Raw genomic sequence first — 26597 nt, 5'->3', positions numbered from 1 at the left:
GACACGTAATATGGGGCATCGACGATGACTCGCAATACTTGATATAATATTACTAATGATAATATAGATTTATGCTCAGCTAGTACATTTGGTTTAGTTTAAGCCCAAACTGTTTGCGTTTTGTAACTATATGTTTTTTCATCTCAAACGTCGATCGAAATGCATTCCTAGATTCAATTAGATATTCAATTTTACCGAGAGACATGGTCTTCTACAAAGGGTGAATATCACATGGGAAGATTTTGTCTCATTAGCTTTGATACGCCACGTTTTCAACCACAATTCGACTTTGTTAAGATGAATTTGGAGGTTTCTTGTTGCTGATATTGGTTCCTCGTGTGATGATAAAACCGCTGTATGGGCAGCATATATTGCAACGGTAGTGTTTCTTGAGATCGGTAGGTTAGCTGTATACATAAAATATAACAATGGGCCAAGAACACTGTCCTGCGGAACACCCGAATATATTGGGTGTAGGTCAGTGTATTCGTCACCCTGTTTGACAATAAAATGAAACTTATGTTGAATTAATAATGACCGAGCTCCTCGCCAACGCGTTCGAAAATCAAATGAAATGCAATCCATCTCTTGGACCACCTCAACAGATATTATCCATCATAAACGACACCATTCATTCTCTAAAGAGGAAAAACTTCCAGTCAGTTCATCTTCTGAAAAGCATAGTCTCTCCCAGAGACCTTCAGCTCTCCATAAAACGTCTCTCTTCTAAAAAACTGCAGGCTCAGATGGTATAACAGTAAACCATCTAAAAAACCTCACTAGCAAGCAACTATCAGGACTTGCTAACATTATTAACTCCACCCTGAAGTTAAAGCATTTCTCAAAGAACTGGAAACATGCGCTTGTTGCTATCATTCCCAAAAAAAAACCAAGTCCAATCCATCTGACTACAGGCCCATCAGCCTGATTAGTTCACTCTCCAAACTTGCCGAAAAAGCGATATTGAACGCTTTAAACAATTTCACAGACGCATATCACATAATCCCGAACGAACAATTCGGTTTCCGCGTCACACACTCATGCCTCCATCAAGCTGCCCGCGTCGCAGCAACAATCCACCAGGTGCTGATAAAAGGTCGAAAAACTGGAGCCATGTTCTTAGATGTTTGGTGAATTGAATGAATTCAACATTTTTAGTAGCGGTAAAAGTTCTGAACTATTATGTACCATTACTAATCTACCTTTTTTTGTTCTCTGCAAAATTCTCTTAATAAGCTGGCTTCAAAAGAGGCTTGTGAAAATTACTTGGTAGTGTTATTCTTACAGGAATTTCAGAGACCGGTTTCACTCTATATCTACAGAAAATAAAAAGTCGATTTATTCCATGAAAAAAATACTGTTTAGGAATTTAAACAAATGATGAGGGATATTAAGCACAAAACACCAACCCGAAAACGAATTTTATAGGCTGATTCGGTTTGCGTTCCGACGCATCAGAGAGAATTCTATATTTTTTAAACTAGGATAAATCCAGAAAAAAAGAATAAATCACAGACTGCAATTAGCATTATATTTCACGTCAATATATGATTCAAAACCAATCCGTTTTCAAATATTTCAATCCCACTAAAGTTTCTTTGTTGGCCTTCAGTAACACTTTTTTATTATTAATTTTTTATTCTTGAAATTGAATAACATAAAATGTAAGATATAAGCTTTGGCGTAAATACAGTATACATAGTAAAATATTTCAAAATTAAAGAATGTTGTTTTCAGACGAAAAAATCTCTCCCTTTTCTAATGTTTATCTCGAATTAAATAATTACCAGATATCAGGAATAAAAAATATCTATTTCGAACGTTGATCAAGTTAACTCTCTACGGTATCTCACCTGCAGGACAGGTATTTAATAATATATCACACCTTCGATTTCATATGAGCCATCAACATTGTATTGGTCATATCGTTTTCAGATAAGGCGGCATATAAACAACCAATTAGTTGCAGAGAAAAACAAAAAATCGACGAGTTACAAAACCTTGATGGAGTTATCTTTCACCTTTATGCCAATTTCACCTCAAGACATCGATAATCCATTATCAGTTTCAATATACAGTTTTCTCTTAATTGAATCTGATAGTGATCGACTATAAATATTTCAATTTCATCACGATGGGTATCAGTATCATTCGGTCTTGATTCAAACAAGATGAATTTTTTGGTGGTTGTCTCTTTGGTAGCTGCGGTAGCTCACGCTACTCCCTTCGCTAGTCGTGGTTTCATGGGTCTAACTCCTCTTACCACTCCAGGTAATTATTTGGTTATTTATAGCTATCCCGAAAAAAATTGAACCGTTCCTTTGTAGGAATGATGGGAATGGACACTACTACAAGCACCCTACAAAAGGCGCACGATTTTGTGGAGCAAGTTCAACAAGCTAGGATGGAACAAGCTCTGTTCGGGATGAAGGAATCAGTGAAGGATATTGGATTCAAGGGGGCTTTTGGCGTAGGGACTGGTTTGGTCAAAACAATGGCATCAGAAATGACCGGAGAGGCCCAGCAAGCTGAAATGACTCAAATGCTGGAATCACTGGATCAGGTTAAGAAGTCACCCGTTATGTTTATGAATACAATGCCAGTGTCTCCTCTGATAGTGGAGGTAAGAGAGATATGTTTCCGCCTTTTTTTTAGAATATTTATTGTCAGTGACACTGCTGGTGTCATATTTTTTACGCTTGGCAATGTTTCTAGTATGTATGTATGTATTTTGATCATATTTTCGCATTCGAAAGGTAAATGTCACCCATTTCGAAGCCGTTTAAACACGCTGTATGTGGAAGAGTTCCATTCGAGCTGCAACAGTGTATCTTTCATAACTATTCTCATCTCATGAAAGAGGATGACTTTACTTCTGTTGCTAGCTATTGCTGGTCTTACATTTTTACAACTTTTTTGGACTACACATAATTTTTTTCAATTGGCATCGATAAATATTCGCAGTAATAGTTTCATTAGATTTTCAGCATCTCGTAAGACACTGTACCTTGTTGATACCACCTCATCGGCAGCAATACTTTATGACCATGAATGTCCCGCTTCGGTGTCGACTTCGTTGGATGCCTCTCCAGGATTAATCGATGACTTTTTTCGCTTGGGAATGTATTACAGTGGATATGCTACATCTACTTGCTGTCCTAATACATCACAGAAACCTCTTTTTATTTGCCTGGCAAGCAATAAATCGGGGATTTCATTTCATTTTCAATCAATCAATGTGGCAATAATTTTTCCTCCTTCTGGATCTTTCCATTACATGTAAAAGGTTAATTGAAAAGTCCCCGGCCTACCATAGTAAAACATATTTTTTTTGCAAGATTACTTTTTTTATTCAACATAATTCTCTTCAAGGCTGATACACTGATTATAGCGACCCACCAACTTTTCGATACCGTTGTTGTAGTACGATTTGTCCTTTGCTTCAAAATAGGCCTCAGTTTCGGCGATCACCTCTTCATTCGACGAATATTTCTTCCCAGCGAGCATTCTTTTGAGATCTGAGAACAGGAAATAGTCGCTGGGGGCCAGATCTGGAGAATATGGTGGATGAGGAAGCAATTCCAAACCCAATTCATTGATTTTTACCATCGTTTTCACTGACTTGTGACGGTGAATTCTCTGGGCGAAACAGCAGTTTCTTTTTTTTTAAATGCGGCCGTTTTCAGCGATATCCTCCTTCAACCGGTCTAATAATGTAATGTAATAGTCGCTGTTGATGGTCCTTCCTTTTTCAAGGTAGTAAGTGAAAATTATTCCATGCGCATCCCATAATACAGACGCCATAACCTTGCCAGCCGACTGTTACGTTTTCCCACACTTTGGGGGATGTTCATCGTGTGCAGTCCACTCAGATGACTGTCGATTGGACTTCGGAGTGAAATGATGGAGCCATGTTTCACCTATTGTCATATATTGACGCAAAAACTCGGGTTTATTACGCTTGATCATCTTCAAAAACTGCCCCGAATCATCAACTCGTCGTTGTTTTTGGTCAAAAGTGAGCTCGCGCGGCACCTACTTTACACAGAGCCTTCTCATACCCAAATATTCGTGAATGATTTGATGTACATGTTCAGTTGATATCTTTAGAGCGTCTGCTATTTCATTCAATTTCAATTTACGGTCATTCAAAATTATTTTTGGATTGGATTTTTTAAATGTTTTCGTCGGTAACAACCTCTTTTGGGCGTCCACTGCATTCACCGTCTTCTGTGCTCATTTCACCACGTCTAAACTTAACATACCAATTTTTGATGGTTGATTTTCCTGGGGCCTTGTCCGGTCCAAGTTTTTGCTTCAACTGTATTTTTTCCCTTCAAAAAGCAATATTTTATCAACACGCAAAGTTCCTTTTTATCGATTTTTTTCACAATAACAAAAGTTGCTTCACTCAAAATGTTATAATTCACAAAATAATAATCCGATAGCTGTCAAATTTATGCAAGCATCTTTTGACGGTTAGGGCTAACTAAAAAACATATGTGTATAATTCTAGTAGCGCCATCTATGTGTCAGACTGGGGACTTTTTAATTGACCTGTTAAACCGCTAGAAATTGTTGACTCATCAACTGCTAAGCTGTATAAAACTTGTTTGCGAATTTGAGCGGGGTTTTCGTCCAATAGGTCTTGGAATTCGTGGTCTTTTTTGATCCTCTGAACTATTCTACCTATATACAAAACTGACAATTCCGATAAATTGTAATAGCAACACTATAATTTATAATCAAAAATTTTCGATGGGCTTCAACACCAGATGTCTTCAAAACAAACAACAAAAATTAATAAGCGTCGAAGATGCAACTTAGAGTTTTTCATGATTAGCATCTTTATAAACTGAATTTCTCAACAATGTAAAAATCACCGAATTAGTTTGGGATTTTTAACAGTTATTTTTATTGGTACTTCGCATTTTCAGCTGTTTACCATAATACAGTTTTTTTGAAACTTCCAACTGGGCTATTTTTACATATAGGCCATATATGCCGACGATGCGGAATTGTAAATATTGCTCGGGGAAGTTGTATTCCAATGGCAGTTAGAATTGGCTACTTGGAATATTTATATCTCCTTGTCGTTAGAAAAAAACGTCTTTATTTCATATTATTAATTCTCAGCAAGCAGCAGTGAAGGAAATGCAGAAAAGCGCGATGGTCCAAGAGAACAATTTCATGCTCACCACTAAGGAAATGGAAGACACTTTTGAAGCTGCGTTCTTAGCCGAGACTGCGGTCATGCAGTCACCAGAAATAATGAGGAACCCTGCTGCCATGAAGATACTTCAGGAGATGGCCATGGATTTCCGTCTACAGGTGCAATTACTTATCCAAGAGAACAACGTGGAGAAAACTAAGGCGTAAGCTCGTAAATTTACACATATTTTATTCAAACCGTGTTATGTTCCAGAACAATGCGCCAACAACAGCATCAAATGAAACAGCTCAAGTTCCAGATCAAATTCCTGAAGTTCGAACTATTAAAACTGAAAACTCTTGGCATGACCACGATGACTCCTTTCATGGGAAGCATGGCCAAGGCCGAGGGAGTACTAGTTGCTCAATTGAACAAACTTATTGCTAAGGAGGTGGCGTTGGAGATGGTCATTGAACAGCTGCAACGTGTGGTAGTGAGTCAACAGAAGCAGATGATGTTAATCGAAGGGAAAGAGGTAGCCACCATCGCTAGTCCCGTAACGATGACGATGATGATGCCCGTGACCCGAATGATGGGATATTAAAACACTATCTAAACGGGACTGGTATAAACTCTGGATTACCTCAGTTACAGTCGAGTGTTTTGATGTAGTCTATTGTTTTTACCATACTCAATAAATGCATTAGATGTATCTGTAATAATTGTATTTTTGGCCCTACCTTAGCGAAATTTATTCATAATATAATACATCGCAATTCTGGTTAAATTTATTGTTGGATTTAAGTCAGGCTACGGTCTTAACAGTGCAATCTGATAGCATCGTCATGATGGTAAAAATCACTTCATTAAGTAATATCCTGTGTAAAATATTGTTTTGATTATTAAGTATTATTATTTTAGTCTGCTCAGTCCACTATCACGTCGCACAAGAGTCTCTTTAATTTAACCTGCAATCCTCTGTACCATATTTTATTAAAGACCTGAAGTATATCCAGGAATGTATCCGAACGATATCTCTTGGCAATTATGTCCGATTTATTTTGTTTACAAGTCTATGCACCTGTTCTATAGTCCCGTACTCATTACGAAACCCAAACTAATGTTCTGGAATAATCTCGCTTTTTTAATATTATATTATTAACCCTCTCTATGTATAATTTCTGAAAAACTTTAGAGATTATAGGTAGTAAACTTATGGGCCGGTAGGAGATGACATCTTCTGGTGTTTTTTCCGCTTTGTGAATAAATATTATTTGGAAGGTAACAATTCCAAATGCGAGGAAATTAATTCATTATTAAAGGTTATTAAATCATATACGAAAGCTTTTTACAATTATCTCTCTCCTGCAGGAGATGGAAATGTATCTAACATAGGAATTGATAGAATTACGCCCTTGGAATTGGGGTGAATTGTGTAAGAATAAAAGTTCACTGGTTTTCTATGAATGTAATTTCAATAAAATATGAAACCAATTAGTAATCCAACGGACGATTTCTACGATTAATTACCAATGCTTATGGCTACGTAACCAACGAAGAGCTGTACGATGACCTCGAAATCCAATGGATTTACGAAGTGATCCAAGATTTCGCCTTAAAACATAAAATAAGATTGCTAAATCACAGCAACGCGGAAGCTACACAGCTACTGGACAACACGCAGGAAATCGGAAGATTGAAGCGAACCAAACCACCCGAACTTGTATACTGTATAATACGCCTTGGTTGTCTATTAATGTAAATACAACAGAACAGTAGTAATAAATTAATTTATAAATTAAGATTGTACTTTTTACTTTCAAAAATCTCAAATTTAACTGACGACTTTTTAATATTCTGAGAAACAAATTATATGAAGAACTGGTTGAAATACAATTTATTTTAGCACTACAAATAAGTTACGTTTAAAATCGAGAGAACTAGTTAAAATTTCATTTCGCACCAGTCGTGCGGACAGGGCGTCTCCCTCGGTGGTCCACAGGGGTCGCAGGGCGGTGGAGGGTCGCTGACACCTACCAGTTTCTCCCCTGTAATAGACAAGTAAAAATTTATATGGAGAAACTCGCGGCTTTCCGTTGATACCTTTCTTGATGTCGTTCGCCAAAAGAGGTACAGCGTGATCGAACATGCACTGTTCGAAATCGGTTAGCGGTGGTATGCCTAGGTTCTTGGTGATGCCGTTAGGGCCCAGAAGGAGGGGCGACGATAGATATTTCAGGTAAGGATGGAGGTTTGAGCTGACGTAGGCGGTTTCCACAATGTCTGGATATCCTGATAAGAATATAATAGCATTAAAAGTACGTAGAGCAAAATAGCATAAAAATGTTAGGATAAATGTGGAATAGACGCCAACCTTTTTGAAATGCGTGATTAACATACAGAAGACAAATATTTAATAATCCTATAGTTTAGTGTTGGTTTGTTAAGGAATAAAATAATCAGAATAGATTTTTAGTTTCAGTTAGATGCTGCGATGATACTTTGACTCGCGGGATAGTTGCTCTGAGGAAAAAATAAGAATATTCTGATTTTCTCAATTTTAACCAATAATAACTAAATAGAAAGATAAAAAAATATAAAAATAATCAAACATTTGTGTAATCATTTATTTTGCGAAACAATATCTTGTTTTTTCAGATGGCACAATCATATTTGGTTGATTAACTAGATACTACTTAGATACTCTTTTATTAGCATAAATTATTACAAATTCTTATTCAGCTCCCTATTCGTTATTATTTATTTTACATATTCTATTGATTTTATCGTTACATAATAATATTTTTACAAGGTATCTAATTTATAACACAGTAATATTTCCCTTACTTTTAGGAAATGTCTTAACTTTAATTAACGTCAGCTAGATTCCATAATCGCATTTGATACTAATCTGAAATACTTAGGTATTATCTTAAAGATAATAACAATTATGTTCCAGCTTCTTCTTTCCTGTTTCTTTTTTTATCGGGTACAATAATCACCGTATACATTGTGCAGGTTTCGTGCAGCCATTTTTTTCACATGGCGCAAAAAGAGGCAGCCCGTGAAGTGGCTAGATTGGAAACGAGGAATCGTAGATCTTATCAAACAAATCAACAATGAAATAATCTTCAAAAAGAGCAAAAGGTACCTTAAAAGTTCTGCGCAATTACTGGAGAATTTTTGGTGGCGCAATGATTTTACTATCTGGCGATTTCCGCCAAACACTGCCAGTCACTCCTAGATCGACTGCTGTCGATGAAATAAACGCTTGCCTCAAATCATCCAATATGTGGCGCTATGTGAAGTAACTTCAACTGACAGCAAACCTGAGAATTGCATTATTGAGCGATCCATATACCGAAGATTTCTAAAGCAATTGCTGACTATCGGTAAGTGCAGTCTTCCTGTCGACGAATCGAGCGGATTGATTTAATTTCCTCAGAATGTTTGTAATTTCATTTAATAAAAAGAAGAGCTTATCATTAAAGTATTTCCAAACATTATTGCTAACCACACAATTAACAAATGGTTAAGTGAGCGAGCAATTTTAGCGGCTAAGAATGATGATAATGCATTCATTCAAATCTATCGACTGTGTAACAAACGAAGGTGAAGCCACTAATTATGGTACTAAATATTTACGACAAATTACAACTGAAGGCGGGCTCAGTAGTCATCATGCTTCGAAATCTAAATCTACCAAAACTTTGTAATGGAACGCGCTTGGTGATAAGAAAACTGATGAGTAATATGATTCACGCGGCGATACAGAAAGGAAAATTTAAAGATGAGTTAATTCTACGATTAACAAATTTCATGGTCAATCGTCGACTGTTTGTGGTCTAAATTTAGAAAGTTTGTATTTTTCTCATGGTCAACTGTAACTGAGGTCTTGAGGTCTTGTCTGAGGATATGATTTTTAGTTAGCTATAACCCTCAAAAGATGCGTGTATAAATTTGACAGCTGTCGGATCATTACTTTGTGAATTATAGACTTTTGAATGAAGCAACTTTTGTTATTGTGAAAAAAATTAAACGGAATTTCGCGTGTGGAAAAAATATTGCTTTTTGAAGGGAAAAAACACAATTGAAGCAAAAAACTTGGCTTGATGCCGAATTTCCGGCTACTGCCCCAGGAAAATCAACCATCAAGGATTAGTAAGCTAAGTTTAGACGTGGTGAAATGAGCACCGAAAACGGTGAACGCAGTGGACGCCCAAAGGAAGTTGTTACCGACGAAAACATAAAAAAATCCACAAAATGATTTTGAGTGACTGTAAATTGAAATTGAATGAAATAGCAGACACTCTAAATATATCAATTGAACGTGTACATCATATCATTCATGAATATTTGGGTATGAGATAGCTTTTTGCAAAGTGGGTGCCGCGCTAGCTCACTTTTGACCAAAAACAACGACGAGTTGATGATTCGGAGCAGTATTTGAAGATGATCAAGCGTAATAAACCCGAGTTTTTGCGTCGATATGTGACTATGGATGAAACACTCCATCATTTCACTCCGAAGTCCAATCGACAGTCATCCGAGTGGACTGCACACGACGAACCGAACCGCTCCAAACCGTGGGAAAACGCAACAGTGGGCTGGCAAGATTATGGCGTCTGTATTTTGAGATGCGCATGGAATAATCTTCCTTGACTACCTCGTAAAAGGAAGGACCATCAACAGCGACGATCACAAAGATAATGCACCGTGTAACAATTCAGTGAAAACAATGGCAAATATCCATATACTTATAAATATTATATATAAATAATATATATATAAATTGGGCTTCGAATTGCTTCCTCATCCGCCGTATTCTTTAGATCTGGTCCCCAGCAATTATTTCCTGTTCTCAGATCTCAAAAGAATGCTCGCTGAGAAGATATTTTCGTCAAATGAAGAGGTGATCTAACGAAACTGAGGCCAATTTTGAAGCAAAGGACCAATCGTACTACAAAACTGGTATTAAAAAGTTGGAGGATATCTATAATCAGTGTATCACTCCTGAAGGGAAATATGATGAATAAAAACACTAATTTTGCCATAAAAAAATATGTTTTACTATGGTAGGCCGGGGACTTTTCAATTGACCTCTTATGTGGTTTGTTCATGTGTCGACAAACCATCCGCTGTATGTGATCTTGCGCTTGATAAAAAAAAAGAAATGTATATCAGAAGGTCCTTCAATGGATATAATTAAACCGATTGATATAGTTGATTATTGTACTTTTATATATTTTTGTGTCATTATCTTGATAAACTACTGAACTTAATATTTATTTTATATTCATTGTATTACTTCGATAAAACCCTGAATAAAGTTTATTAAAAAGGTAACACGACATTCATTGACTCTTAGGTGGCACGAAGTCAGCTAGTTTGATATAATTTCCAGGCTGTTTTCCTTTTATAAGTATGTGGTTCTTTCTAGTTAGGCATCATTCTAGATGTATGCCAATATATTTGCTTCCTTTGCCTGGGGGAGTTGACAATTATTGATATTCGTAGGAGGTTACTAATTTGTTTATTTTTCTCTGATTCATTGTGTTTTGATTATGATGAATATGGCTGTACCTCCATTTGCATTTTATGTATCATCTGGGTGTTTGGTATAATATTTGCGAATTCGCAGATAGTGTTTATCTGTGAAGTATGTTTCGGGAATTATCATTAAGCCAATATATACATTTTTCTAAGGACTGATCGGCCAGGGAGAGATTCTTCTAAGACACCGAAATTTCGGAAATGATAAAGCACAAACTAATTCTGAGGCTGACGTTCACTTAAGGACTTATCACCGTTACATAAATATCTCATAACATTTCCTTTCCGGAAATAAAAAAAAATTGACGTGAGTAACTAATGAGTGACGGTAGCCTTTGTATCTAGAATGTTTGATAGATACTTACCTTTCAAAGGCATTATAGCATGGCTTCATTCAATAGTATATGCGACTTTAAAGCTGTTTATTAGGAGAAACCGAAATTATTTTGTTTTTTTATATTCAACTTTATATTAACGAAAAAAAAACGTTCACTTATTGTTCTTGATTGATATCAAATAATTAATATAGTTTATTACCCTGTATGGCCTTCACCAGTGAAATAACAAAGCGAGCTGTTGCGAAAGCGGATGATAATGGTGCACTCTCACCGGCTTTGAGATTGTCAGCGTTTTCTTGTGCATGTCTTACACTGGCTACTATATCTTCGACTTCAGCCTAAAATGTGTTTATATAATGTTGATATTAAAGGCAATTAATTGATTTTGAACGAATTTCTGGTTAAGTGTTATTATTAGAAGTGTTTTTGTATTTTTTTATCGCTTTGATGGGTGTAGTCATTTCGCGACTATACAATAGTATGGTTATGATCTAAGGGGGACGGGGACAGGCATAAAGTGTATATAAAATATAATAAATTAACAAACAAATAAAATTAATAACACAAACAAGGAGGTTAAAAGAATAAATAGTGTATATACAATTTCAAATAAACACAAACACAAAACTACAAACCCAACCATAACGAAGTAGAGGCTTCATTCACACACATCAGCATCCATACCGAAGTGGTAATAGTTATTTGATCAGTAACTATAAACTTAGCTAGATTTAACAAATTATATGAAGAACTGGATGAAATACGATTTATTTTAGTACTACAAATAAGTTACGTTTAAAATCGAAAGAACTAGTTAAATTTTCATTTCGCACCAGTCGTGCGGACATGGCGTCTCCTTCGGTGGTTAATTTCTGGTTAAGTGTTATTATTAGAAGTGTTTTTCTATTTTTTATCGCTTTGATGGATGTCGTCATTTCGCGACTATACAATAGTACGGTTATGATCAAAGGGGGACGGGGACAGACATAAAGTGTGTATATAAAATAATAAATGAACAAACAAATAAAATTAATAACACAAACAAAGGGGTTAAAAGAATAAATGGTGTATATACAATTTTAAAATAAACACAAACACGAAACTACAGACATGACCATAACGAAGTAGAGGCTCCATTCAGGCAACACATCAGCATCCATACCGAAGTGGTAATGGTTATTTGATCAGTAACTATAAACTTAGCTAGATTTAACAAATTATATGAAGAACTGGATGAAATACGATTTATTTTAGTACTACAAATAAGTTACGTTTAAAATCGAAAGAACTAGTTAAATTTTCATTTCGCACCAGTCGTGCGGACAGGGCGTCTCCCTCGGTGGTTAATTTCTGGTTAAGTGTTATTATTAGAAGTGTTTTTCTATTGTTTTATCGCTTTGATGGATGTCGTCATTTCGCGACTATACAATAGTACGGTTATGATCAAAGGGGGACGGGGACAGACATAAAGTGTATGTATAAAATAATAAATTAACAAACAAATAAAATTAATAACACAAACAAAGGGGTTAAAAGAATAAATAGTGTATATACAATTTTAAAATAAACACAAACAGAAAACTACAAACACGACCATAACGAAATAGAGGCTCCGTTCAGGCAACACATCAGCATCCATACCGAAGTGGTAATGGTTATTTGATCAGTAACTATAAACTTAGCTAGATTTATGAAGACAATCAATCTCTCGTAGAAATCCGAGGAGTCCGTTGGTATTTTTTCCTGTTAAGGCATTTTTAAAATTTTGCAGCCCATACTTAGTTCTAATCTGGGTGAGCTGTGGACAGTTGTTCAATATGTGGTAGACTGAAATAGGGACACGGTGACAAAACTCACAGTGAGTAGTCGGGCTCGAAGTTATGAAATGACCGTGCGAGAAACGACAGCGGTCCAATCTCAGTCGATTCAAAGCTACGGCATGGTGACGAAGGGAAGGAACGCGGAGAGAGGAGAAAAAATCAGCTTTAATCTCAAACAACCTGTTGGCCTTCTGGGCCTAACGACGTTGTACCTCGCTATTTTTAAAACAATATACGAATGGTATAAGGTCGGTATGGACACAAACATCTGTGATAGGGAGGGGAGATGAGGCTGCCAATTTAGCCTCACTATCCGTGCGCTCGTTTCCCGGTATATATACGTGAGAAGGGATCAACAGTAAACTTATCCTGATCCCATTTAGATAGGGGGTACGGATAATTGACAGTGAGTCAGTGACCAGGGGATGGTTGAACTTCTGTTTCAGGAAACAATCGAGAGCATTTCGGGAGTCGGTCAGGATTAGCCATTCTTTGAAGGTTTGTGCTGAGATGTACGATAATGTTTTGAATATCGATTAGAATAGTGAACTTGAATAGTTCAGCGGTCAATACTGCACTCTGTTCAGGGAGCTTGAAACTGAATGCCCGGTTGTCCACCAGAAATGCACTGCCAAGCCCGCTGCGAGATTTGGATCCATCGGTATATATGTATATATTTAATTGCGGTCATGGTAAGAGTGGAGAAGTTCACAGAACTTGGAACGAATAATGTATGGACAATTTTCTTTTTTATAAAATTGACATAATGATGTTTATGAAGAGGTAGTGAAGGTTCAAGGGGGAAAATTGGGGTAGCGGGCAAGGAGGAGATGCAACAAACCAATTTCAGCCCCGGACAGAAGATCTGCAGTTATGTGAGAGGTACGAGTGGAGAAGCTATAAGACGGTTCAGAACGGGTGAATGGCTCCTTAGAAGTTTTTATTAATATTACAATTTATAGATATTTGATTATTATTTCATTTGAAAAGGCATTTATTCATAAAAGCTGGTACGATATATAATAATCAAAATATTTTACATAATTTTCTGTTGTGCTGAGTTGAAAGAAGGATGTTGATTTGGCAGTGGTCCATTCAAATGTCTGGTGCCATGTTGCATCAATATGGACAAGCGATAATTGAAAGGAGCTATGTCTATCGAGTACACTGGGTGTAGCGGAACTTCCCATTCTAGCTTCAACAACGTGTGAGCTGCAAGTCATTCAACGTTTGTTGTTATGCAAGAAGACAACTTTGTGCTTGCTACTCGCTATTGCTAAACTTTTTTACAATAACAGGTCAAATCAGGACATTTTAGGTTATATTTGTTTTCTTCTATTTTTGTAACATAACAAGAGTGTGGTTTTCCAGGATGTGATAGAACCTTCAATTAATTATTTTTCAAAGCATTCTGCCCTAACGCAGAAATAGGTTACATATATAAATAGCTACACCAATGATTGAATTGAAATACATAATATATGTGTATTTATAGATATTTTCCCTCAATCTGTCAAAAAGAAAATACGCAAGTTAAAATGTGGCATAAAATATAGCATATTAAAACCTCAAGAATTGGAAGTAAGTACAAATAACCAGATAGTATAACACCAAAAAACTAAGAACTAAGTATATATGTGGTAATATTGCACGCAAAAATTGTTACAAATATTTTTATGATTTTGCTCTTATGTTGTATTAAGTGAATGTTATGTAATGATACGATGAACTTGATGTATGATGAATTCGTTTGTGAGCAGGAATACCTCTAGACTTTTTTTATCTATTGACAAACTAATTTATTGTACTTGATTAATTGTGTAAAACGTCCTAAACAAAAGCTATGTAATAAGAAAAATGATAATTAGGTGTTGCTTGTTCTGGTGGATGAAATATATAAATAGGATTATAAGGGACAAAAATGAAAAAGTTGCATCGCTACATTTAATGCGGATAGTGTCCAATTAAGCATATAAAGAAAACAAAACAAAATATGTAATAGAAATTTTAATCCTGTTTTTTAAATTTCATTCGCATTCTGTCTCTCCATTCAATGAATAGGTCGTTTTTTTCATTGACTTAGGTAAACATTTGCAGTAATGGTACAAATTTAGGGATATGCAGATATCTTTGTGGAATGTAAGTTATCTCTTTAAATACTGTTAGGAAACATTTATTTGGTGATTTAAATGGTATAAAGATTATCCACGAAAAGGTCTAATGGAACTCCCAGACATTGCTATTAAAAGAATACAATTTATAAAGGCATATGATAAAATTAAGGCAGTTTTGCTATTTCAATTTGTGTATTCATACGAGACATGGATATTTCAAAATGGAACACTGCCATTCTTGGCAAGATGCTAATAAAAAAAGTGTAAAGACAATAAAAGTTGATGGAAATAGGTAAAAGTTAGAATAACATTTGATTATGTTTTATTAGTTAACATATTTTTTAATAATTCATTGCAGATATATTGTTCTTCATGTTGGAAACAGGAATAGATATATTCCTGGAACAGAGTTAGTGTTTTCTAACTTCAAGGCCGACTACAATGGAAAAATGCACCGTAACTTGTTTTTGTTTGTGTTGAAAAAGCAGCTGTTGAAAAACTCGGAGAAACTCTCAGTTATTGTTATAGACAATGTACCATACCATAGTATACTAGTGGAATATATCCCAGCAAGTGGATTGGCAAAGGCTGTAATTAAGGAATGCTTGCAAAACATAAATGAAGTATTGAAAATACCATGTAAAAGAGTGAACCATTTGAAATTGTTACTCGGTCAATATAACCTGAAATGTTTAATTGCGTTTTATATAATAAAAAACATTTACATTTTTAGAAATATGCCTGAAAATAGATATAACATGACAATTGATTAGTTATTGAGTTAGCCCTAACCCTCAAAACATGCGTGTATAAATTTGACAGCTGTCGGAACATTAGTTTATGAATTATAGCATTTTGAATGAAGCAACTTTTATTATTGTGAAAAAGATGGATAAAAAAGAATTTCGCGTGTTGATGAAATATTGGTTTTTGAAGGAAAAAATACAGTTGAAGCAAAAACAAGGATTGGTATGCTAAGTTTAGATGTGGAGAAATGAGCACCGAAGACGGTGAACGCAGTGGACATCTAAAAGAGATTGTTACCGACGAAAAAAAAATCCACAAATTGATTTTGAATGACCGTTTTGAATTGAATGAATTAGCAGACACTCTAAAGATATCAACTGAAGGTGTACATCAATATCATTCACGAATATTTCGGTATGAAAAAGCTCCGTGCAAAGTGGGTTCCGCGCGAGCTCACTTTAGTTATTGGCTAAACAAAACAACAAAAAAACTCTTGACAGTTTAGATACTGACTTAAATAGTGACTTAGAAAGTGACGGAATGATATTATTAGGATTATGATACAATGCTGACAATTACAATGAAAGGGTGATGAAAGTGGAAACAACTAAAGGTAAATATATAATTAGTAAAGGGTAACTGCAGAAAAGTATATATGAGCATTTGGTTGGACAATATGTGGAGATATTGAATGTTAACTGGTTTGTAGATATGGCAAATGTATTAGGAACCAATATAAACACGTATAATTAATTGTAGTTTAAGGCCTTCCATAATATATGCTTTAGTTATATTATAATGTTAAAATAAATTATGTTTGATACCTTTATGTTTTATTATTTCAAGCCAAAATATACTAAAAATAAAAGTTGATGCAACAATATTGCGACGTTGTGACGTCACACATTTTAATGACGCGGGTTCACTTCAATTTTGGACGAGTTATATATACGAAACATATCTTTTTAAATATATAGTTTAAAAAGTTTGAACATATCTAAATAAATGTATTCTTTTAAATTCTAGACCAGAAGACCACCAGAATATTATGGCGTGCGTATGTATGTGTTATTGTATATTTTACCCTTTGTATGTGTTAAAGGGTAGTTTAAGGTACTTGTATGTGTAAGCTGTTATAGATAATAAGATACATACGCTGGTGAATTCGGCACAGGGTTTGGCTTGGGACAAGACCGGAACTATTGTTTCGGTGGAATGACCACCGATCACCGGTACCATGACGCACTCCGGTTCCAGACCCTGTATCTGAGCGACGAACGTGTTCGTCCGGACCGTGTCCAGAGCGGTGACGCCGAACACGGCCTTTGGGTTGTAACAGCCCCCCTTCCGCAGTATCTCGCAGGCCATCGGCAGGATGCCGTTCAGGGGGTTGGTGCCGATTGCGATCATGGCCTTGGGGACGGTCTTGGCGATGTCTTGCATCACCTCCTTGATCACCACGGAGTTGGGCTCCCACATCTGGTCGTAGGGGAGGATATCCGAGCCTTCTGCGGCCGCTAGCACCACCACTACCTTGGAGTTCTAGAACAAATGTGTAGAGCGAGTTTTGTTTGTTGATGTTTTCCCGATATGTTTTTTCTTAAAATGCAAAGATATGTACGATTCAAGCAAATCATAAATCGTACAATTCGATCTGGTAATTTGATATTTTAGATTAGTTTTTAATTTGTAACGTTTATGTTATGTACAAAGATTTTAATGATAATGTTAAGTGAACTAGGCAGGATTGCCGCAACCACAGAAATAATTACCAGAATGGCAACATCGGTGATACTTTTTTGTCGACCGTTGTTGCTAAATATGATATCTTAACATATCCAAAGGACTTTAGATCTTCACAAGTATTCATTTGTGTAGACGCGATGCTCAGAGTTACTACCACTTTATTCTGTTGATTTTATTGTGTTTTTTTTGTGTTGCCCAGCCTGAGTTTCATCATATATTGTGTTTGTTCACTGAGTATTCCAGCTTTCTATTTTTAATTTCATTCTATTTTATTTATTCCATTTATTATTTTCCATTGCCTTATTTATTTATCTATTTATCCATTTATCTTTATCTATTTCAGTTTCGACTATTTCATTATTTATTCGTATTTTTATTATAATCTTAATTACTGTAAATTAAAGATAATGGTTTTAAGGTTGCAAGTATAAATTTTAAATTATAACTATTTTATAAGCCAGCAACTGATGTTAAAGTACTCAAAGCTTTTCCTTTATGTACAATGCACGTTCATCATAGTCGGAGTTAGCAGAAGTGAGTGCACAACATAAAGCGTGTTTGCTTATATCCCTATTTGATATTTCGGCTTTACCCTATAGAGGCCTACTAACCCTAGTGGCAGAATGTCTCCCTCTCTTCATCTCATTGCACATCTATTATTGTTAATGTTAAGGTACAAGCTGGTACGTTGCCTTTCAAAATGTGTGCACATTTTGACCAAAAACAACAACGACATGATGATTCGGAGCAGTGTTTGAAGATGATCAAGCATAATAAACCCGAGTTTTTGCATCGATATGTGACAATCCATGAAAATAATTAAGTGGCTTCATCATTTAACTTCGAAATTCAATCGACAGTCATCCGAGTGGACATTCGGCTGGCAAGGATATGGCGTCTGTATTTTGGGATGCGCATGGAATAATTTTTATTGACTACCTTGAAAAAGCAAGGACCATCAACAGGATCACATAGCGTTATTGGACCGTTTGAAGGACGAAATCGCCGAAAACCGGCGGTATTAAAAAAAAAAAAATAGAAAGTGCTGCTTCACCAAGACAATGCACCTTGCAACTATTTCCTGTTCTCAGATCTCAAAGGAATGCTCGTTGGGAAGAATTTTCGTCGAAAGGCGTGATCGCCGAAACTGATGCCTATTTTGAAGCAAAGGACAAATCGTACTACAAAAATGCTATTGAAAAGTTGGAAGGTCGCTATAATCAGTGTATCACCCTTGAAGAGGATTATATTGAATAAAAAAAAACTAATTTTGGCAAAAATATGTTTTACTATGGTAGCCCGGAGACTTTTCAATTGATCTGTTAAACACGAAAAATTTGTACCTGCAAAGCGATCTGGAGATTATCCCTTCCAGTATGCGATGATACCTTGCATTTAGTATCGATGTGGTTCAACTCCAAGCCCAGCCCGGTGGTACTTTTCAGATCGTGGATACTCAGCTCGTCGATTAATGGCGATTGTTTCAACATCAAACAAAGGGCTTGCCCGATTTTGCCTTACAATAAACATTCGAGTGAATCGTTGATCACGCATTTCATATTTCATTTACCTGCTGCTCCTACCACCGCAACTTTCATCAACGAGCGTCCAGACGATTGATGATGAGTCAGTCTATTTCTGATTGACAATCCAAGGTATTTTTTTAGTGAAAAAACCATTGGTTTTGTTAGTGAACACATTATGTAGGCTTCCAACTGAAATTTGGACATCTAAAGCTAAATGAGCTTGCATGACAGTGACATTGAATATGTCAGTGCCATCTAGGGTATGATAATTTACGTATATACGAGGGCAGTTTGATAAATTTGTGGCATATTTTATTATTTATTATAGCAATCTAACAAATTAACATTAATAAACCATTTGTTTTTATTTTAATATGCTACGGTTTAAAATTACAAAGTACTTATACTACGATAGGCACTTTGGGCTTAACATCTATGTCAATATTTTACTTCAATATGCACTGAGTTTACTTATACTTCACTGAATTAGATTAAATGGTTTTACTCTCTTTAATCTTTTGACTAAGCCATCATTATCTAGGAGCTGGAGAACCTGAAGAATGCCGAGCTGAAGGAGCATCAGTCCATGTCTTCGGGAGTAGTCCTTGATTACGTTACCGATATTTTCTACCATAGGATACCAATAATACCTCGCAGTACCTTGTTTTAGTATCTTTGTCTGATATTTCTATTGCTTTTACTGGTACAGCCCCAGAGTTGAACACCACAAATCCACACTAATTTCAATACTTATTGGGAACTAAAAGCTTATTATATACTGAGAGAGACTGATATATCTACCAAATAACTAGTACATCTTTTTGTACTTAAGCTTGAGTTCTTCATATTTGTTTTTAACATGTGGCTTCCACTTTTGGCAATGGCTCCTTATAACTTTTCGGGTGATTTAGTGTTGTTATCTTGAATGACTAGAATTACAGAGTCATCTGCAAATATAACAACAATATTTTCACTGAATGCGGGCCAGTCCGAAGTATACAGCAGATAAAGGACTGGTCCCAATACTTTTTCCTGTGGCACACCTGCTTAGTATTATCAGTATTATTCTCAAGTTAGAGTAGCCATCTTCTTGTTTGGCTCTGAAATAGTGGTCAGTTATATATGACTCTAAGATATTTGAATATTAGCCAGGGAGAAGCATTCTAATCTTATAACATCTATAAATGTTGCAGAATAATATTTATTTTCTTTTTGTGATTTTTCAGAAATTCACTTATGGTGATTATTCACACATTTCACTCACGTGTCATTTTTTTGTCGTTTAATTTCATGTCTCAGTTGGGACGTAAGATTATTCAGTTTAGTCTAATCTTGAATGGCTTGAAAATTCGTAACTTTTTGAATGATTTTTTTATTTGCCAAAAGCGTTTAATTTTTCAACAGAATCTCTTTTTAACTCATCGTATAAAGACCAAATGCTCATATTTTGGAAGCTTATAGAAGGCTCGACCAGTTACGTTGGGAAGTTCAATGTATATATATATATATATATATATATATATATATATATATATATATATATATATATATATATATATATATATATATATATATATATAATAAATGTGATTATACTACATTAAAAGTTTTAATACAAAGTTATTCAATATATATATATATATATATATATATATATATATATATATATATATATATATATATATATATATATATATATATATATATATATGTATCTATGATGACCAAACAAGTTATATTTATTACCAGACCAAATCAAACCAAGCCCAAACATTCAAATAACTTTCAAACAGCTGAATCCCAAGCGAAAAATGAATTAGTGAACAAATCGAAAGCGTATTGCTGCAAAAAAGATCAGCGATGGCGAATAACAGACGCAAAGTTATTTACATGTCGCTTGGCAACACATTGCAAGATTTGTGAAGGATACATTAAATCAGTGCGATTGGGAAGTTTTTCTGATTACCACTTATTCAGACAAATGCAGCATGGATTAGATGGCACGGTGTTCAATTGCTAAAAAAGTACGAAAATTAACGTCTTTAAGCTTATGAAGCCACTCTTAATAACATACGGTTACAAATTCGTGTCAACTTTTAAGCAGAAGGGAACGACTCTTAACGTTATTTGATGCCCTGAACTCAGATCTTTAATCCGTGTGTCAAGATTGGTTCTAGTTTTCGAGTTCGCTCATGGTGGCTGCACTGCGAATTTATAGGGTTGTCAACTGACGACGCTGCATTAAAGATCATTTGGAACTTATCTTTGTGCTGTGCTTGGCTTCGGAAAGTGTGAAAATGCAGAGACAGCGTTGCAAAGTGTTTTTATTACGTTTATGGTTGAAAATCGTGACAAACGCACTCAAGGATGCATATCTGTAGTCTTTTGGCTTTGCTGTCGTGAACACTGATAAGCCATGGGCACTGAAATTGTTTTTTAACGCGCAAAACATAGCTGTACAAGTGGCTATTTGATGAAAATGAACTTTATAGAGAAAATAGAAAAATCACGTGGATGATTGCTACCTTCGTTCGATGAAGATAAATATCTTGACGTATCATTACTATCGAAGCAAGTTTCACGTATAGTACAACAAATTCGTTTCCATCACCGACGAACAATGAAAGCGATTTCATTATGGATGAAAATAATTTAATTATACAAAGTGAACGAAGTGATTGGATTCGCGATTTGAATTTAGTGAAAGAAAAAATATCTTGACCCTAAAAGATAAGTCACTGTATACAGAAATAGAAATCACAATTTTAGCGTTCTTCTAAAAAGAAAATAACATCATGATCATATGATCGAAATGAATGGCATTTGTTCATAGATAGTTCTAAGTACAGTTTGATGGCGACTCTACTTCATATTGATGAAAATAAAAGACAATCCATTCCGATTGCTCTTACAGTACAAACTAAATAATGCTACGACACTATGCGTACACTTTTGATCTATTGATTCGAATGCAATCTGAATTCACGAAATTCTGCTGTTTTTTTTTGTTTGTGGGAGAGTCATGAAGTTTATCATCATTAGGCGAGAAAGGTATGGCTCAGTCGTACCCATTATGAGCCAGGACAACCAAACATGACTTCTGTACCATTTATGCACCATAAACACAACTAAGTTGATTTTTTCCTACGAAACTTGGGCGATACGAGCGACGATCAAGGAAAGTGACTACACCATGATATATAGTGAATATCGAAAGGCAATACCAAGGATTTTGAGATGATGATCTTGGAACGAGCGATCACAAGCAATATAAAATACTTATTCACAGAGTTCAACCTCTGTTCATTTCTGATTTATACTTTTTAATTCAATAAATTGTCTTTAATGGTAAAAAGTAGTAAAATAATGAATTTATTGTATATTTCGATATCTAGAACGAATTTTGAAAAGCGGACTGCTGATTTGGGTTCATCTCATCAATTTACCGCATGAACAGACTTTTTTTTTCACCAAAACCGTGTATAATTGTGTAATTTATGTCTCATTTGTATTTTTATTTTCAAATCAAATAAGTAAAATTTAAATTTTATGAAAAAGACGCTTATTCGACACTAGAATCGAAAAAAAATTATACTAATACAAAGTCGCTAATACTTGAAGGTTTTGTTGCCAACATGGCATTTTAAACCAGACAATTTTGCATTGTTTATTCGTTGTATTCTTTACTTGATCACAAAAGACCTATTTGTATACTTAACATGTGTCAACGTTCAAAAAACTTAATGTTTAGCATTACGTATAATCTTTTGCTTTAGGAGATAGTGAGAAACATTCATTATAATAATTCTTTTGAAAAATAAATAATTTTTCTTATTAGCGTACGCGGACGTGTTAAAAATGTTAACTTATCATTGTTTTTAATACGTTCACATGAGAAAAATAACCATTTATCTCGTTATTTCAATTTATTGAACCCTTTTGCATCTATGATAAGACGTATTTTTAGAAGTTGATAAACAATTTCATTTATTTTCCATGATTGCATACAGTATAAAAGTTAATGTGGACTTCACGAAATCTATAGTATTCAGTTTGGTTTGTTCGTAAACAATAGCAAGATGAAACTGATAGTTTTTCTAGCCCTCGCCGCTCTAGCTCAATCCTACCCTTATTATTCGAGGTGGCATGGGGTTGGATCTATCTATAGTCCCGATGTGGACCTTCGTTGGGCATTGGGCGATCGTCCGTGGGTAACCAGGGACCCAGTATCCTTCCTGTCATCATATGAACGCCCAGTGGCCGAAGAAAGAGCCAGCAGGATCATCGGTGAATTGGGAAGGGAGGATATAGTCGATATCGAGAGAGCCATTGATCGCTTGGACAGGGAAGAACATATCGCCAGCAGGACTAACAATCCAAAAACAGCCAGAGCCGTCAGCGAGCTCCGTCAGGAATTGAGAGAGAAACCCGAACGTTTGGACGAAATCAGACGTGTGGACCAACTTAAAGATACACTGGAAGCTGCTATCGAGGCCCAACTGACCACCGATAACGTAGAAAGTCTCACAGGACCTTTCAGTAAGACCGCCGATCAGGATAACATCGTCTTCGAAGCCAGAATCAAGAAACTCATCGACAGATGCACCATTGCCGATATACAGACGTAAGTTCTTATTGTGTAACGCGTTCATATCTAATTGGGGTTTTCACAGTGAATTGACCAAGCAACATAAGATTATCCGCCAGTTGGAAGAGCAGGAACGATTCCTTGAACAAGAAAAACAACAGTTGGAAGCTCAAAAGACCATCGTGACTGATAGGGGTCATGCCACACCAGCTAGAGAATTGAGAGTAGCCGAAGAAAGAATCAGAGAGGAACAAAGACGTTTGGTCAGCGAGAAATACGCCCGGTTCCTTGTAATTAGGATGTTGAGAGCAAGACTGTACGCAGAAGAAGACAAATTGGTGAGAGATTCCATCAGCAAGGATGTCAGGCAAGATGTCGCCGAAGACAGAAGAGATTACGCTAGAAGAGGTTTCTTGAGAATGGACAGAGATTTCTACGACTATCCTAGACGTTGCGCCTTCGGTTTCTGCTACTAATAATATGTAATTACTAAAATATGTACTACTATAATGAGATAATAAGAAAAATAGAAATAAAGAAGAGCATTTAGAAAATAAATTGTTTAATTACTATAGGGCTACAATTAGTGTAGTTTATGCTATATCTCACGAAACATCTCTATTAACTTAAGGATATTTATAGCTAAAGAAGAATATCAGCTACTCATATACAAACTTTATCTACAAGCTTCAGGGGCTCTAAAATCTAAAAAAAAGTATAGTTTTGATGATAATAGCGAAAGATTAACTAGAAAATTGACAAAATATAAATAAGTTAAAAAAGACTTGGACAATAAGAGTCAATGAGGGTAAATTAATGAATATTGAACTCATATACAGTTAAATTGTTAATAGCTGGTATATCTTCATATCATCTACATCTATCTTTTAATGACAAATTTCCCCGACAATAACAGTAGCCACATTGTCGATTGTCGCTAAATTAGATTTCCTCGCATGCTCACCGGCAGGTATTTTGTCAGGTCTAATGACAACTGTTCCAACAAAACAGTGATTTCACGTCATCTAAATTTATAGCGTCAAAACGTCGTAATGTTGTTGCATTAACTTTTCGTTTATTTTGGCTTTGATACATAACAACATTCTAATGTAAATACAACAAAAACAAATGAAACAAAAATGTCATAAAATATAGTTTATTTTAATATTATAGTATATCCAGGACTACAATTAATTATACAAGTACAATAGTTTGTAAGTTAGAGTTGTTTTATTATATTTAAATTGAACTCTTTTCCAAACCACTTGTGTATTTCCTAGGGGGCCGTTCACCTAATTAAAAATTGCATATCCGAATAATGTATTTTACTTTCATTAGAGAGCATATTTCCCTTTTTACGTTTAGTTTTGGTTTCCTTTGCTGCCGTGTTTTCTTCTCAAGTCATTTTAATATCTCTCTTTATTTTTGCATTCTCCCTAATGCATTTGCCATATCTGCAAAACAGTTAGTATTATTACTTTCTTTTCTTACTCTCCTCATATATTTTAATTATTGTTGGGAACTATCGACTGAAATCGACTATCGACTGTTTAGTAATTGACTACTTTTTACTATCGACTGTTTCAGTTCCTATTTTTGGTTCGACTGATTTTACTACTTTTTACCAGTGACTGTTTCCGCCGACTGTTTTCAGTCGTTACTATTTTTGGTTCTACTAGTTTCATTCGACTGATTTTTAACGTTCTGGCTCTGTCGTCTTAGCCGCGACCTTGACAAAAATGTACTCAATTTATGCTTACATAGGTTTATATGTAACATATATTGCTTTATGATTTTTGATAGTTGACTTCTAAATAACAATATATTGTATATATAGCAGCATTTTGGAACGACATTTTTCAAGATTGTTTATGTAATAGGGTAAAAAATAAAAAAAAATAAAAATTGTGAATGATAAATAGTAAAATATTTTTGACTGTTTTTATGGCAAAAATAGTTAATATTTCGATTACTCTTTCTATTTTTGTTAAAAAATATTTCCGTTCAATAATAAATAAAGCATTTACTTTATTTAAAAAGCTCTAGTAGTTATTGTGCGATCATTTTTAATTATGTTTAATTTTTATTTAGTAGTTATGGTTATTGTATATCGTTAGTTTTTAGGTATTGTTTAAGTTCTATTGCATTGTCTATATTTATTAGAGTATATTATTTGAAAATAGCAATTAACATATTAAACACGATAAAACATTTTTGGGGTATTATCCTATTCCATAGAAAAATTCCATTTCTTTTTACAGATCCAAGAACATTCAGATATAAAAGTAATCCCACTTCCTTTAAAATGAAATTATTAATTGCATATTAATAGTATTCAGGAACAACTTTTTTCCTTGTCTTTTTTAAAGTCAGTACGTGAAGGAATATGTACATCTCTGTTTCGCTTATTCTACCGTTGGAAAATATAAGCACATAAAATTTACAGCTTCAAGCAATTATCTCCTTTTCCTCTATCACTATTTATACAGGAAAGGGTTCCTATATCTTCGTCTGACATCACGAATTGATCAAAACAGTCGAACCGTGCATTTGGCTGAAAATTGTAATTACTACTTTCAGTCGCTAGATTTTTAATTATCCACTGTTTCGACTGTTTTGCGACTATCGACTGTTTTCAGTCGATAGTCATATTTATGCACATACATCTTTCATATTCTACGATTTTCTAGATTTATCCTATATTAATTATAAACCAACCTTTAGTTGTTTTCACTCTCATCACCCTGTCTTGGAAACTGTCAGCATTGAATCATAATCCAACATCCAGAAAGTTTCATTCAGCACTGTTGCTGTCACTTTCAAGTCAATAACAAAGGTTTTGACTTCCAACTAAACATTCCAATTAGACAATCTTTCGTACATATCCAAATAGTTGTTGCTTGTATATCTTTGTCGACGTGCATGTCTATTGTAGTAATTCTTTACCACATCCCATAACAATTCGTTACTAATACCTTTACTAATAACAAGACGTTACTCTCTCTGGCTATGT

At 35.0% G+C, this 26597-nt stretch overlaps 3 protein-coding genes across 3 annotated transcripts; 2 read left to right on the top strand and 1 right to left on the bottom strand.

Moving 5' to 3' along the window:
* The first annotated feature begins 2135 nt into the window (after positions 1-2135).
* On the top strand, positions 2136-5864 carry LOC143200001 (uncharacterized). The gene is made up of 4 exons (XM_076410229.1): positions 2136-2271; positions 2328-2623; positions 5137-5375; positions 5426-5864. Exons 1-4 carry the CDS (start codon positions 2172-2174, stop codon positions 5754-5756), a joined length of 966 nt encoding a protein of 321 aa, XP_076266344.1. The 5' UTR covers positions 2136-2171; the 3' UTR covers positions 5757-5864.
* A 1170-nt stretch (positions 5865-7034) lies between these two features.
* LOC143199992 (malate dehydrogenase, mitochondrial) lies at positions 7035-19253 on the bottom strand. The gene is made up of 6 exons (XM_076410219.1): positions 19041-19253; positions 18814-18986; positions 16880-17266; positions 11243-11381; positions 7256-7444; positions 7035-7200 (listed from the first exon to the last, which is right to left on the bottom strand). The coding sequence occupies exons 1-6, from the start codon at positions 19198-19200 to the stop codon at positions 7097-7099; spliced, it is 1152 nt and encodes a 383-aa protein (XP_076266334.1). The 5' UTR covers positions 19201-19253; the 3' UTR covers positions 7035-7096.
* A 3710-nt stretch (positions 19254-22963) lies between these two features.
* LOC143200006 (uncharacterized) lies at positions 22964-24142 on the top strand. Its single transcript, XM_076410236.1, has 2 exons — positions 22964-23620; positions 23670-24142. The coding sequence occupies exons 1-2, from the start codon at positions 23076-23078 to the stop codon at positions 24058-24060; spliced, it is 936 nt and encodes a 311-aa protein (XP_076266351.1). The 5' UTR covers positions 22964-23075; the 3' UTR covers positions 24061-24142.
* Positions 24143-26597: the final 2455 nt, after the last annotated feature.

This window comes from Rhynchophorus ferrugineus, unplaced genomic scaffold (genome assembly GCF_030347505.1).
Source record: "Rhynchophorus ferrugineus isolate W39M unplaced genomic scaffold, kcgeb_rfMv2 rfM7, whole genome shotgun sequence".
In the NCBI taxonomy this organism is placed as follows: Eukaryota; Metazoa; Arthropoda; class Insecta; order Coleoptera; family Curculionidae; genus Rhynchophorus; species Rhynchophorus ferrugineus.
The sequence above is the reverse complement of the archived record's forward strand: the minus strand, read 5'-3'. Positions and strand labels throughout refer to the sequence as shown.